General features: G+C 34.7%; 1 protein-coding gene and 1 long non-coding RNA gene across 7 annotated transcripts in view; one reads left to right on the top strand and one right to left on the bottom strand.

Moving 5' to 3' along the window:
• FXR1 (FMR1 autosomal homolog 1) overlaps positions 1-16,292 on the bottom strand; it is a 66,509-nt gene that overhangs the window by 8,583 nt on the left and 41,634 nt on the right. For 3 of the 6 annotated variants that reach the window (XM_005546476.5, XM_005546477.5, XM_074031443.1), the window contains exons 10-14: positions 13,128-13,237; positions 6,973-7,059; positions 5,589-5,646; positions 5,439-5,501; positions 243-446 (exon numbers count right to left, since the gene is read on the bottom strand). In XM_005546476.5, coding sequence (XP_005546533.1) covers positions 243-446; positions 5,439-5,501; positions 5,589-5,646; positions 6,973-7,059; positions 13,128-13,237 — 522 coding nt within the window. Of the gene's footprint in view, positions 1-242; positions 447-5,438; positions 5,647-6,972; positions 7,060-13,127; positions 13,238-16,292 lie in introns of all 6 variants that reach the window. The other 3 variants (XM_005546474.5, XM_005546475.5, XM_005546479.5) reach the window with 1 other exon arrangement.
• The window catches only part of LOC135969680 (uncharacterized), a 32,625-nt gene continuing 21,881 nt past the window's right edge, over positions 5,549-16,292 (top strand). The window contains exon 1 of the long non-coding RNA XR_010585049.1: positions 5,549-5,667. This is a non-coding gene — a long non-coding RNA (uncharacterized lncRNA). The remainder of the gene's footprint in view (positions 5,668-16,292) is intronic.

Raw genomic sequence — 16,292 nt, 5'->3', positions numbered from 1 at the left:
TCTGACCCTCATAATATAAAGAAAAGCTGTCAACTAAAGTTGTGAACAGAATATTCTAAGTAAACCTTCACTGAGAAACACTCTACAAGGGCTTTTCCTGATACTCTATATGATCCACTACCTTCTCTAAGACGCGTAGAAAGAGAAACTTCCAAAAATGGATGGCCCTGGGAGATGAACTAACTTGTGTAAAATTATACTGTTTACAAAGAATGATGCTGACAGAGTATAGAAAAGACTACCAGAACTGATGGAGGATTTGCCACCACGTGGTCCACCACGACCTCGACCCCCTGAAACACTTCTGCCTCTCCCTCCTGGGCGTCTCCTGCTGTCACGCTGATGTCGGCTGTCTCGATCATCTTCTCCTGCCAATGACCAATCACTCAGCTCGTCTTTACGCTCAGATTCCGTTTCAGAGGGGTTAGACAGCTCAGAATTTGTACCTTGGAGAAGAAAAGAACATAAACCAATTAGATTTCTATAAAAAGAGGCTTTTAAAATGTTCAAAATTATTTCCTACAAATTGTTTAAATAAGCAATACCGTTTGGCTGCTTCAAAGAAAGATCCATGAAAGTTAAAATCAATCTGAAATGTACTAAGGAATAATCAAATATTATTATACTATTAATATAGTATAGTATCTATTACTTAATACAGATTAAAAAATAAACTGATGTGCAGAAGGCTGCTCACTTCTTCAAAACCAGCAGAAGAATCCCTCACTACAGTCTAAGATGGGCTATGTCATGTTATAGTCAAAGGTGTGACCATTCCATCAGCAAAAAAGGACAATATCCAGGAAATATAAAGTCATGGAAGTTAAAAAAAAACTAATGTGCAGAAATGCAGTTAACAGAAAAATTACAGAAAATACACATAACATTAATTCCTGGGTTTTGGCACACACACAAAAAAAAGAACAAACAGAGCATCCATCATGTATCAATATTAAAATGTATTTAATATGGATAGTCAAATGTTTCTGCTCATTTGGGTTTTAATAACCTAAATTATTCATACAATAAAAATAACTTCTATCCAATATTTGAGTAAATTAATCATATTTACAAAAATGAATAGTTTAACTGTATAGTGTATTTCACCATCATTTCACTGATTCTAGGGTATACTTTTCACATGTTAACATCTCTGAAATCAAGATATTTCTTATAATTGATGGCATCTTTATTATAAGCTTCCAGCTTATCATAGTAATTTTTCCAGTAGGTTGTATATAAAATGATAGCATGCTTTACTAGCATCTTAAATTGTGGTTTCTGCCATTAAAATTACTTTTACTTTCTGCTTTTTTTACTTTTACTTTTAATGGCAAAAACCGCAATTACTTTTGCACCAACCTAATATGTGCAACAACTAAACAGAATTTAAGGTTTCTCTGAAACAGAAGGTCTCTCTCCTGACAACAGAACTAAAGCCATGACCAGTGAGACAAATACTCAGCATGCCTTTAGAAGTTTACAGACCATTTCTAACACTGCAACTATTGTAATGGTGACCTTTCAAAAATTTATTTAAACACTACAAAGATATCATCAGAAGCCTACAGTATCATTATTTAATAATTACTGTAACTAAAGTGTCAGATATGTATGACTCAATCACTATCATATTCATTTCTACTTGTTAGTTCTGGGATGCCACTTCCTCTTTCCCTCTTATATGACCAAATATATCTCCTTCAGAGCCTAGTTCAATTTCTAACTCCAGACCACTGCAACTAAAACAGGCATCTCCCCATTTTTTGTTATCCTAAAATCGCCCCATATTTATCATAGACTATGCCGTGTTATTTTTCCTCCTTTGGAATTACTTCAAAATTGGTCTATGATAAAGGGTGGAACTCCATCTCACATGTCCTCAAATGCCTAGCAGTGTGTATAACAATTTTCTCAACCAAATAATTTGCTACATTATTTTGAAGTTCATTTGCTAAATTCTCAGATAAGAGTGATGTCATGAAATACCTTGAAGTTCCCTATATTTAAACTCTGCAATCATGTGAGGAAAAATGAGCTCTTCAGACATAAAAAGTTTTAAGTATTAAGGTGCAGGGAATAAAATGTAAAGTTTTATACATGAAGGTATATGTATATATGTATATGAAGTTTTATACATGAAGGTGCCTACTCACTTCCTTTCTCCTTTAAAGGTAACTCTAGGATGCCTACCTTTTCTCCACATGTTGTTAACAATAGATTTAACTAGTCAATTATAAAAGCAATTTGGTAATTAGTTGGATATGTGTTTTTTCAAAGAATACATCAAATTTCTATTATTCACTTTCAATTCTTTGTTGGGATTAGAATCTCGGGGAAGGGAATTAATCTCCCCTAACATTTATTTCACCAAATGACAAAAAGCACTTTATTAAACATGATGTCATAAAAGTTGCAATGAAGGCAATTTATCTCTCCTTGAATAGTGAAAAAAAAAAAACCTTTCAGAACGTTTAAGAACTTCTGAATTTATTTACACACATATACCCTATCTGAAACCATTGCCAAAATTCAGGGCAAATAAAGAATACTTCATTTTGAAGACTCTCTCAAAAGTTCCTATTGAAGTATCCTTTGAAATCCAGACTAGTATTTATCTAACCCCGTGTCACAGCAAGTAAAGTCTTCCTTAAATTTAACCTACATATAGTATTCAAGATACTTAGAGGGAATGTCTAAATCATAGATTTCAGTAGGTAAAACAGATATTGAGGCCATAACCCCCAAAATTTTAATGAATTGGCTAGTGCTCAACATTATTCATATTAAATAATTCTTAATAACCCATATGAAATGTTTCTGTGATAGCAAAAAGGACCCTGCACATGTGACTAAGGCTAAGGACGCTGAGATAGAGAGACTATCCTGGATAATCCAGGTGGGTCCAAACTAATCTCACCGGGTCTTTAAAAGTAGAGAAACTTTCTCAACTACCCAAAGGGGAATCCCACCAGACCTTCCAGAAAGAAACGTAGCCCAGCTGACAAGATTTTAGCCCAGTAAGACCCATGTCAGCCTTCTGACCAACAGAACTATAAGGCAGTAACTTTCTGTGGTTCAAGCCTCTAAGTTTGTGATAATTTATTACTGCAATTGAAAACAAATACTCTAATGAATAATCAGGGAAACCATTTATTCCAACCCCTTAATTTTGTAAAATACAAGTTGGGGATTCAAAGTCTTTTTAAACAAGCTTTAAAAGTAACGACACCAGGCTAGGCATGGTGGCTCACGCCTGTAATCCCAGCACTTTGGGAGGCACGGTGGGCGGATCACCTGAGGTCGGGAGATTGAGACCAGCCTGACCAACATGGAGAAACCCTGTCTCTACTAAAAATACAAAATTAGCCGGGCATGGTGGTGCATGCCTGTAATCCCAGCTACTCAGGAGACTGAAGCAGGAGAATCACTTGAACCCAGGAGGCAGAGGTCGCGGTGAGACGAGATCGCACCACTGCACTCCAGCCTGGGCAACAAGAGTGAAACTCTGTCTCAAAAAAAAAAAAAAAAAAAGTAACGAAACATAATGACATTGTGTTTTTAACCAATTTTAAAATCATATTTTCCCCCTCAAACTTCTAAAATCACCTTATGAAGATGGTTTATATCATTTTCAATGGTTGTGCTAAGCTTAATAGCTAAAACTAATCACGTTTTATCAACTCCAAGAGGCCATCAATTTTAAGATATTATTTTATGTGTCATTAAAAAAGAAAATGTTGTTAAAGTTGTAAGATGTCCAATTTAACGCACATACCAACTTCGGAGATGTTACACTGGGAAATGTTTCTTATAGTTCCTATTAAACTGATAAAACTCATACTTTATATATATATATATATATATATATATATATATATATATATAAAATCAACTAAAAGTCCCGCTCATATAAAGTATACATGAACATCTACAACCAAATTCAAATGGTTTTTCGTGCTTTTCCAAGCCCACTCAGATTTGGTAACTATTTCAAGAAATAAAATGTTATTAATTCCGCTAAGATTCAGAGCTAAGAGTGCCATCTACTGAACAATTTGCACAGCTTTCTTGAATCCAGATGATGTTTCTCTACCTCTCACATAAATTATCTACTCTCAACAAAAGCATTTTGCCAGAGTAAGCTCTCAATAAGCAGACTTCCCACAAAAGCTAATAAAATTATTCAATGAATTCATCATACTCTTCATCCAATAAGTCTGATTATCTATGCTAATAATGTATGGTTCAAAAATCAATGAGAATATATTTAATTTCTATGTGATTACTGGTTAACTGTCTTTTGCATTAAACATTTTCAGAAATATAATAACAGTTTGCAATTTTCATCCATTTATATGCTGAATACTTCTTTATTAGAATTTTGCTATTTAGGTTTCAATACTGCATTAAATAAAAATATATATGTAAAAATGAGAACATAAAGATATGATATTAAAGGGAAGGGACACAAACTTACAACTCTACAACAAATTGAAGATAGTTCAGGTTTAATATAACTTTGTCAGCATTACATGATCCTTCAATTAAGCAGGAAATTTGCATTTATTTCTATATTCCTTAAATGCCTTACATTTTGGAAAATGTTTTGTATTTCCTCAAAAGAGAGTAAGTATAGGAGTGAAGAAAAGAACAGGAAAAGAGAAAGAAAATGGGCGAAGGAAAAAAACAAATCAGGTCACTGCTAAGATCCAAGTCCAAATGTAGAAAAATGGAACAACTCCAAAGCTGAAGAAGAATAAGGGAGAATTTAGGATTAGAGAATTGTTGACTATCATCACTCCACTGTCCCCTTCCTACCTGGGTTATACCCAATCCTCACAGTGAAATATATTTTAGAAAATGTTCATTTATGAAGTGTTAAATTAGATTCTGGCTTTCAGAGCCTTCATTTTAGTGAAATGTTGTTAAACAAAGTAATTCCAGATGTGAGATGTTAATATATTCAAATATGCCAAATGAGTAAATAAAATATTTTTTAAAAGCTAGTAAAGACTTGCTATATGCAATCTTGGCAGTGATTCGCATACTTTTCATTTTTTACTTGAAGAGGGTAGACAAAAGATGATTCCTAAAAGTATCACCACCATTACTAGGTATTTACTGGGAAATGTATAAAACTGTACTAGCAAAGTATTTGAAAAACAAGTTACGTATGTATTATTTGTAAATATAATGAACATGACAATGAACTACCAACTTAAAAACATGCTTTGCTTCGTTACATAACTGCTTGGAAATTTTATATATTTTACTGTCATTGTAACGTATACCATCACTACTATTAAGACATGTACCAAACCTTCAAAACTACCTTCTACCCTCAAAGCCAAGATAATGAACTAATTATAAGAAAATGTGTTAGAGCACCTAAACTACTATTATTACTACTACAAAAAAAAAAAAAGTTTTTTTACCATAACCGGAGGTGTAATTAGGGCCCCGACGACCTCTGCCTCTTCCACTATAAGACCTAGAACCTTGTACAGAAGAGACGGTACTTTCATCAGTGGCATATCCTTTCTCTTTTTCAGGCCCTCTGGTGGAAGAAGGTCTGAAACCCATACCAATCTGTCGTAGCTGTTCATCAATCTGTAGGCGTTCCATTCTTAGCTGTTCTACTTCCTACAATCAAAACAAAAATGAGTAAGTCTTCTTATATATAACTTTTTGTCTTCCTAAAGCCTAGAGCTAGAGCTGTGCTCCTTACCAAAACTGTGACCTTAGGGAAGTAGATGGTAAAGAGCATTGTGTTCCTAGTCAACAGAATTGATGAGATCATTTGCTGTTTCAGTTCAACATTTATTGAACGGCCTAGAGTGTGCCGAACATGCTGCTATAGGCATACAATATAAAAGAGGACATGGACTCTCCCCGATCAAGGGGATGTTTAACAGCTTTAAAATAAGTTATTTATTAAATAGCTAACAATTATACAATATTACCAGATTTTGCCCTCAAGGAGTTAGAACTGCCGAATGAGATACAGGCAGCATCTATGAACGGTACTATTAACAAGCTACTTTCCTATCAAAGTAGACACACATGAGTTGTGACCTAGAAGGGCTGCTAGACTTGGTCATTCAGAAATTGAGGTCATTACAAGATGCAAAGGTTAGATGTCTAGAGAAAACTCTTGGTTAAAAGATGAGTACTGAAAGATAAAGCACTGGCTTCAAAATGCCAGTTTTAATTGTGACTTTTCATATAAAGATGAATTTCAAAAGAAAAGAAATGACATTATCGGAGTGATCTCAAAATAGTAACAGCAGCAATGATACAACAGACTGGGAGGAAAACATACTAGAGGCAGAGAACAGGTGAGGATATTATTATACTTTAAAAAGAGAAACAGCAGGAATAAAAGGGAAAGAGCAGAAAATAAAATTAAAATGTTTAATAATTTATGGGTCATATTTTTCTAAAAACCCTTGCTCTTTATGTATCAACTCATATAGACTATTTTGTTAACAATGGTTACAAATTATCAAATAATGTCTATGGAGATGATGCAGATGATTTGCATAATGCCAAAGTTACCAAGGAATCCAAATGTCACTCCTGGTTCTGTACCCTATTTGTATGTAAAGTACAAAAGTAAAAACTAAATGGCTGCAGTATGAACATGCAGATAGATAAGTGATCTGAGAGTCAAATTGCATGAAGACAAAGGAAAGTAATCATTTCTTAAACAAGAAAGAAATATAAAAACTCAGAGAGAAAACTACGCACACAACGCCAATCACTTTAAGATGACAAAAGACTTTTTAAATTCTTATGTAGAAAAATGGCAAATCTGAAGCTGAATTAACAAAAATATTTAAAGATTTGAAGTTTACTTCAAATATAAAATGTTTAATGTGAGGACATTTAAAATTTGTAGCAAATGTACAACATTTATGTAGTAAATGCAGCAACGATATCAGAATATAGTATGAACCATATACAAACCTTTAGATAAGCAATATGATACTCTAAAAGAACTTGCACATTTCCAATGCTTTCTTTAGTGCCAACAAATACAAATGGAACCATACCCTGTTTAAAAAAAAAAAAAAGTCTTCAGTGTTTAATATTTTAACAAAGTTCTAGTCTGAAAGTGACATGAAATTGACAGGCAGGCAGGCAGACACACACACACACACACACACACACACACACACACACACACACCCCCCCTACCTTTTTTTTTTTTGAGATGACATCTTGCTCTGTTGCCCAGGCTACAGTGCAGTGGTGCAATCACAGCTCACTGCAGCATCAAACTCCTGGGCTCAAGTGATTCTCCTGTCTCAGCCTCCAGAGCAGCTGAGACTACAGATGCGTGTCACCACAACCAGTCATTATTTTTTATTTTTTGTAGAGACAGGGTCTTGCTCTGCTGCCCAACTCCTTGTCTCAGGTGATCCTCCTGCCTTGGCTTCCCAAAGTGCTGGGATTACTGACTTCCCAAAGGGGTTACAGGCGTGAGCCACTGTACCCAGCCCCAATATACAATTAGGAAAACTCTTCTGAAACACGCAGCAATTTACATGTACTAAACTTCAAGATTTAAGGGGGAAAAAATGCTAAAATCCATATAAGTTGAAATACTCAGATTTTCGATCACTTGTCAGATTTGCACCCCAATTTACTGTTGTAAATTGTGTTCTGTGTGCTAAACACTTTAAAAATCATTTTTAAAAATCAGTTTATACCAAATTTTCTGATTTATAACCAATTTAATTTTCCAAGTATATAAATCAACTTTTAAAGTTAAAATGATTTTCTGGCAGGTCATGGTGACTCACACCTATAATCCTAGCACTTTGGGAGGCTGAGGCAGGTGGATCACTTGAGCTCATGAGTTCGAGACCAGCCTGGACAACATGGACAAACCACATCTCCACAAAATATACAAAAATCAGCTGGCACGGCAGCACATGCCTGTAGTCCCAGCTACTTGGGAGGCTGAGGTAGGAAGATAGCTTGAGCCTGGGAGACAGAGATTGTCGTGAGCCAAGACTGTGCCACTGCCCTCCAGCCTGGACAACAGAGCAAGACTCTGTCTCCAAAAACAAAAATAAACAGTTTTCCTTCAAACTGGCTATAAACTTACAGGCTAGATATATCATCTCAGTAGGTATAGCTTTAAAGCATAATAAAGCACATTAGCCCACTTATCCCTACAGTATGTGCTCAGGTAACAAAATCTTAAGTGTCTGTGTACTACAAGAGGTACTTCCTGACCACTAAAAGAAATATCACCTCCAGAGCATAAATATTTACACAATGTAAAATTAAAGGAATTATTAAGATATGTAGAGGTAAATCAAAGTATTAGGTCAGACTTGGTTTACTTTGCTGAATTTCTGAATAAGAAGGTTTTTAAAAAGTGGCAGAAAAGAGAAGTAAGATGGCACACTGTGAATTTTTCTTCTTTAAAGAAACATACTTCCAGCTTCTTAATGGCTGAGAAAAATGAGAGTAAAGCTTAACTCTCCCAATCAGTTTCCATGTCTCTCATTTTCTTCATTTTACAGAATAGTTTCTAACAGTTACTTAAACAGAATGGCTTAGGGATTTTTGGTTCTAAATATGAAACTAGGCATGGCTTAAGACATTTTAGTTCTATATATGACTCAATTATTTTCAAAGTAATTTTTAAGAGTAATGATTTTTAGATACAGTTGATTTAAAACTGAGGCAACAGGGCAAGTGCTAGGGATACAGCACAGAGGTTCCCAGTGGCTGTGAAGAAGTCATTTCAACTATGAAAGTGTGAAACAAGGGAAACTAATTTAAGATTAGGGAGTAGGGAAGTCTTAACACTGACCTCAGGAGTTCACAAGCAGATAAAAGGGCATTCAAAGTGAATAAAAAAAGGGGTGGGATGGCAAGGACCTAAAAAAAAATCTTAAACATATAGCCTGTTTTCAGGTCTGTATTATGCATTTCATGTATTTTATTTCATGCTTTTAAAAATTAACTAAGAAATAGTATCCCAGTTTTACGGTTAACAAAATAACTTGCTGAAGTCATAAAATTAGCAATTGAGCCAGTCAATTTCATCTAGTTACCTAATTCCAAATAACATCTATTTGTTAACTGCCAGGATCTTCTGCTAAGGTGTAAGAATAAAGTTTCTGTTCTAAAGATAATCAAAAATCTCAGGAAAAAAAAAAATTCTCATAAAAAACTCATTGTACAGCATTAATGATATGACCAAAAAACAGGAATTTTAAGGAGAAAGTGAATTATGCCACTCCAGGTGTGAAAAGTTAAGGGAATAAGAAAGAATATTGTTATGTAAAACAAATGTTAAAAATAAATAAAATTTTGCCAAATACATAAAGTCATTCCAGACAGATGACCTTCAGGGAGTAAGAGAAAATACAATGCCTTGACCTTGAATGGGAAATGTTATCACCTTTAGTTACCACCAAAGAAAAGGAATGGTAAACTTTAAAGAGTAAATGATTACTAATGAATATTAGTTCATTTTTCTAAGTTATTTTGGAGAAACTTAAAAGTTTTTTTTTAATACTAAAAACTGATTATTTATATGTAATAGGTGACACTGAGATAATCACTTAGCACTAAGAAAAATCTGAATCCCTGTTCCTGACACCTTACAACAAACTGGAGCAAAAAGTTTATGCACTAAAAACCATCAACAACAAAAACAAGTGGAGATTAAGATATCTGATCTAGGAACAGGAAAGACCTTGCCAAGCATGACAGAAAATCCAGTCATAAAGCAAAAGCCTAAAAAATCCAACAATATAAAAATTTTAAAATGCCTGCTCAGGATAAAAAGAAATCAAGTCAAAAGAAACAAGCAATGGTCTTATCACCCACTGATACTAAAGACAAAAAATACATAAAGGACAAAAAGGCGGTTACAGAAAAATAAAAAAATGTCTTTTAAACATATAGAAAGATAAAGTGTACGCTTACTGTAACAGTATTAACTAAAATTTAATAAAACCTAGTATTGGCGAATATGTGGAAAACAGACCTATTTCCTACACTGGTGGTGGTGATGTGTGAGAAAGTAATTATCAAGCTCTAAAAATTTAAATACTATAAAACCTTTGATCTATCACATCCACTTTGAGGAATTTCCTCTCCAGTTATAGTTGGCAAAGAGTCACAGGGGATGTTGACTGCAGCATTGTTTTTAATGCAAAATAAAAGCATACAAAGGTAGTTGAAACAGGTTAAAGCCTAGTAGGCATGGAGAGGAAAGGAGAGACATGTACAAGGCACAGATACACATTTATTTCTGATATTATACCCATTTGTATTATTCTAACCTTTACGTAAACTTTAATAATTAAAAACTCAAACTTAATTTTTTTAAGTTTAAATGTCTTAAAATATTTATCAAGTGCCCATTCTATTCAATTCATAGTCATAGGGGAGATTGGAGAATATGGAAGTTCAGGTTTGATTTCCTGATTTCAAGGAGTTCATAACTGGTTTGGAGACACATACCAGAAAACAAAACATAAGTAAGACTGAAAGACTATCATTAAAAACCCAATCATAAAGACAATAATTGCTATAGTATACATGCAGGAAAGGTCATCTCAGGCTAGGGAGAGATCACCAAAGTCTTTAGAGTAAACAAGTTATAGACTGAGTCTCCAACTTAAATTGTGACATGGTGGCTCCCAATAAGCCAATACCAACCTTCAGATTTATTTTAGCATGCAGTATTTTGAAAACTGAAAAATTCTGTATATTATAGGTTTCCTGCTTCTCAAAAAATACCATTGTAGCAACAAATAAGGCATGCATTCCCCATTAAGAAAGGCACTGTCCTTTCCATCCCTATCTTATACATTCCAACTTGCCTAATCACATAACTGCTTGGCCTCTGTAAGCATTTACGTCTCTTAACCCTGGCATAGAAATGACAGTAACAATGACTAAAACTACAAACACAAGAAAGTACAGTAAATTCTTACTTATGAAGGAAACCAAGAAGAGTACACTTACTACAAAACAGTAAATACCGAAAAGCAACTGGGAATAAATCAAGCTAAGAGAAGACATTAATATCCAGCTTAGAAATTCATAGTTGACCAATTTAATGGCCCTGGCCAATAAATATTATGATTTTTCAGACCAATTGTTAGGCACTGGTTGTATGCCAAATGGTTCACCATTCATCTTACCGTTAGTTATACTAAGCATTAACGAAAACGATGACAATAATAATGGCATAAGACCATCAGTTTTAATCCTTATCTAAGCCATCTTAAAATAATGCAAAATGGGGCAGGAGTACTTATGAAGAATAAGTTATGCAAGATTTGCACTTTTTAAAGCAGTGTAGAATGAAATCACTGAAAATAGCATTCCAAGAGACAAGTATTCATCTGTATGATACCTAAATATTTGTTTTCCTCATTCATTCTTGTATATTCACCTCCACATTCTAATTAAAAGGAATAAAGGAAGTGGCTATCTTTGACATCTTTACAACACTAAATACTTGGCTGGGCTAAATATATAGTTTTCTCTCTTTTTTAAAAGACTGATCCTCTATCCAACAGGTTAACAAACTCCCCATACAATACTCTATTGTGCAAAGCTCAAGAAGTTGTGAGTGTACTGCTTTCTGAGACATGATTTTGTAAAAATCCTTGTCTTACATTCAGGAACACAAAGCTTAAGTATATAGAGTTGATCACTAAAGCCATCAATGTGAGATCCTTAAAATGATGTAAAAGGAGCAAAGAACAAAATTAGGGACAAAGTATCAACATGTGGGAAGAAAGAAGACAAAAAATTTTAGAAAGCTACGACCAAAATAGCAACATAAAAGCATAAGGGGATTTCAATTAAGAAACAGTCAATACTTTCAGATTCTATAGCAACGTAAAAGCATAATGGGATTTCAATTAAGAAATGGTCAAGGCCGGGCACGGTGGCTCATGCCCGTAATCCCAGCACTTTGGGAGGCGGAGGCAGGCGGATCACAAGGTCAAAAGATTGAGATCATCCTGGCCAACCTGGTGAAACCCCATCTCTACTAAAAGTGCAAAAATTAACTGGGGGTGGTGGTGCACACCTGTAGTCTCAGCTACTCAGGAAGCTGAAGCAGGAGAATCGATTGAACCAGAGAGGCAGAGGTTGCAGTGAGCCAAGAATATGCCACTGCACTCCAGCCTGGTGACAGAGTGAGACTCTGTTTCCACAAAAAAAAAAAAGAAAAGAAAAAGAAAAAAGAAATGATCAATACTTTCAGATTCTACAGCAATGTAAAAGCATAAAATGATTTCAATTAAGAAATAGTCAATACTTTCAGATTGTATAAAATAGTTAAGGAGAGTACAATCAACAATTCCTTTGTCAGCACAGTTTACAATGGCAAAGATATGGAACCAACCTAAGTGCCCATCAACCAATGAGTGGATACAAAAAAACTGTGGTATATATACACCATGGAATATTACTCAGCCATAAAAAGGAACGAAATAACGTCTTTTGCAGCAACTTGGATGGAGGCCATTATTCTAAGTGAAGTAATGCAGGACTGGAAAACCAAATAGCGTATGTTCTCACTTCTAAGTGGGAGCTTAGCTATGAGGATGCAAAGGCAAAAGAATGCTATAATGGACTCTGGGGACTCAGCGGGGAGGAAGTTTGTGAGGGGGATGAGGGACAAAAGACTACATATTGGATACAGTGTACACTGCTCAGGTGATAGGTACACTAAAATCTCAGAAATCGCCACTGAAGAACCTTCACCATGTAACCAAAAACCACCTGTACCCCAAAAACTATTGAAATTTAAAAAAAAAAAAACTCTTTGGGAGTATCAAGTTCTACAGCTTTACACTCTACGTATGAAAAATAACTGTTAAGATTATCAAATAGAAATCTTTATATCAAAACTGACTTTTTTTACTGAAGTACTATCAAAACAAGAACAAGGCCCACACAGTAGAAAATGACTTTAAGTGTATGAAATATTGTTATAAAAACATAATTTTTAAAAAGGAAAGAAAAACCCTCTATCAGATAAAACGGACAAAATGTTTACAACTATTAAGTTGGCCAAAAAAAAGGACATTTTCAAGAGGGAAAGAAATTACATTTTAAATACTTACATCTTCTCTGGGTAATTTATTTTCATTGTCCCCTTCAATTCTTACTCGAACCACACCAGATTTGTCCACTATTTCTTGAATAACTTTGCCATTTTTTCCAATTACTTTTCCTTTAGTAAGAGAAAACAAATATAATGGTAAGCTAGAAATCAATTCTGCTATTCTTTCAGTGTCAGCCCCAAATTATTTGTAACTTGCCACTAAATTACAACCATCAAGTGACGCTCCCATCTTTTTACTTTCAATTAACTCACCCTATAGACTACCAAAAAATTTTACCCTTGGTCTGAAACTTACTCCTCTTTCAGCATGCCTAAGGTTACTAACTGGGACTGACAAACAGTGCTCACATGTAAGAAATTTTCAAAACCTAGACTTTAAAATATGCTTATATCATTTTCATATTTTTTAAACATCCAACCCATTTCAAAACCTTGGATATATACATAAAGGCAAAGAGAAAACTATTTTAATTTGGCATTAATTATTATCACTTTATTAATTCACATAAGTAACAAACTCATCAATCTTGCTTTTATTTTCAAGTTTCTATCTGTAAGAGATTTCTATGACTTGAACATAACTTTAGAATGAATATTTACATGTATTACATTTTATACCAAGTTTTTCAAGTACTTCACAGCTATATTAAAAAAAACATAAAGCATGCACATGATGTCTTCCTAAGTATAAAATACTGTAAAATGACATAAAATTCAAATATTTAACTTTTCTACACTTACAAGTCTGTCAAACAGCAGTTATTGAGTATATTAACAAAGGGATCAAAAGGCTCTCTTTCCCTAAAGGACTATCTAAAGATCAGCATATACTCACATAAATAACAAAGCAACACTGAGTTATGTACCTATTAACAAGTACTATTCAAGTAACTTTCACCATATGGAACAGATGTACCCCTTAATGAACAGCAACAGCATATTTGTTATCAAGTCCACATCCTCAATTTTTTAAATAAATCACTTTTCACAAAAACTTAAACCTTGGTTGAAGGGGTTAAAATGGCAGATTTTCCTGTTGCATGCCTGAACAGTTTCCATTAAAGAATGAATAAGAACAATGACAACAGTAGACTGGTCAATACAATGAAAGGACTATAATGGGTTTTTCTCTCTTGTATTCCTACTCTCAAGCCTCCTTCTCCATTAATAACCCTAAATTTAAAAGCAGTAGCAATTGAACAGGTTAAAAAAAAAAAAAGGAGGGCAGGGAATTCAAATGACGTGTATCTTCTCTGAGCAGCCCTAGCAGCAGCACATAAAAGCAACTTTCGTTGTTAACACAGTGAAGCTCAAGCAGCAACTCCATCCTTGACCCTGCTAAAAACAAGCAAATGTCTTTCGAAAAACAAAGATTAGGTTGATATACCATATTCCTCCCCCAGAACTTCTGCCACTTCCTTCTTGTGAACTATACCAGTTTTGAGTGATCATCCATCACCCTTCTGGGGTCCTTGGCAGGAACCTACCTGCAAGTTTTATTTAGTCCCACCAGAGACCGTCAATATTTTATATGATCATTTCCATAGTTTAAATTCCAGACCATATTGACAAACTGAAGCAGACCTGCAGTATAAATTGAGCACTGAATATAAATGCTGAAGGGACAGAGAGAAGTGATTAAGGAAGGCTTCTGGAGGTGAAAGGTTTTGAACCATTTTCAAACCAATGTTCAGGTATTTTTCCCTTTGATTTGGGAGGGGTGGGAATGGTCGTCTTAGAACTCTCAGAACATGAATGTATAAGGTAATCCTCTTTGGAACTTACCTACCAAGTGTTCTCATTCCCTTTTATTCCTCAGTTCTCTTTTTCTTTCATTTGGACTAAAAACGTACTATTTTTCAAAAGACTGCTTCATCCATAAAACATTATGGAGGGAAACATTGTACTTTTACACATGACAACCAACAGAAATTATTGTACTAAGTTCCTGAGTATCTCACCAATGTGTAATAGTTACTGCTATTGTGTATTTCCTAAACAGCACACAACCCGCATCACCAAAGCCAACATAGACAGGATACAGGAAAAGAGACAGTAGGTACTCACCACTTCACTGAATAGAGAGAACACAGAACTACAAATACACCCAATTTTCTTATTTTTGAAATATCAGAAACTTTTACTCACACCACCTACTACAACTCTCTAAGACCAAGGCTATCTTTTATAACGGATAGACTTGGATTGAAAAGAAACCTGGTTCCCTTTCACAAACCCATTGCCAAATCATTTTTACAAGTGAGGAAACCTTAGTTAAGTTAAAGTTACATTCTGTACAGCAGCTACCACAATGTTAGTATTGACAGATGTCAATAATTACGATTTTTTAAAAGGGCATCCTTTTCAAAAGCAGCTTATCAAAGGTGATTTCATTTGATACTGATAAACATTTGATAACATTGTGCACCTTACCTATGTATAATTATACAACATTCTTCAAGTTTATATTGAATTTTAACATCTCCTCTTTCCAGCAGTTCAGTCTATAGTGAACAATGGTATACCAAGAACTAATAAAGTAGAGCTTACACAACTGGCAGTAATGTCATACCTATCCAAATGTTTGAGCAGAACTGAAAGGCTTTTTACACCCGGGCGCGGTGGATCATGCCTGTAATCCCAGCACTTTGGGAGGCTGAGGTGGGCGGATCACAAGATCAGGAGCAGGAGTTCAAGACCAGCCTGGCCAATATGGTGAAACCACATCTCTACTAAAAATACAAAAATTAGCCACACGTGGTGGCAGGCACCTACAGTCCCAGCTACTCGGGAGGCTGAGGCAGGAGAATCGCTTGAACCCAGGAGGCAGAGGTTGCAGTGAGCCAAGAGTGCGTCACTCCAGCCTGGGTGACAAAGCAAGACTCCATCTCAGGGGGGGAAAAAAAAAAAAGGCTTTTTTCATAAATACTAACAGTTAAATTCCAAGACACAAATTTCTGTGTTTTAAACTACTTTTCCTGAATATACTACTTATTAATGGCCAAAAAAAAAAATGTTTTTAGAATGGACGTTTTTTTTTTAATTTTTCTATTAATGTTTGTTTTACACAATTTAACAAATAGAACACCTGTGGCTAAACATTTCCTAAAGGCAGAATAAGCCACATTCTATAAATGGAACCCAAGAAGCTGAAAGTATTTCC

This window comes from Macaca fascicularis, chromosome 2 (assembly GCF_037993035.2).
Source record: "Macaca fascicularis isolate 582-1 chromosome 2, T2T-MFA8v1.1".
NCBI lineage: Eukaryota > Metazoa > Chordata > Mammalia > Primates > Cercopithecidae > Macaca > Macaca fascicularis.
Note: the sequence above shows the minus strand (reverse complement) of the source record. Positions and strands in the feature narration are given on the sequence as shown.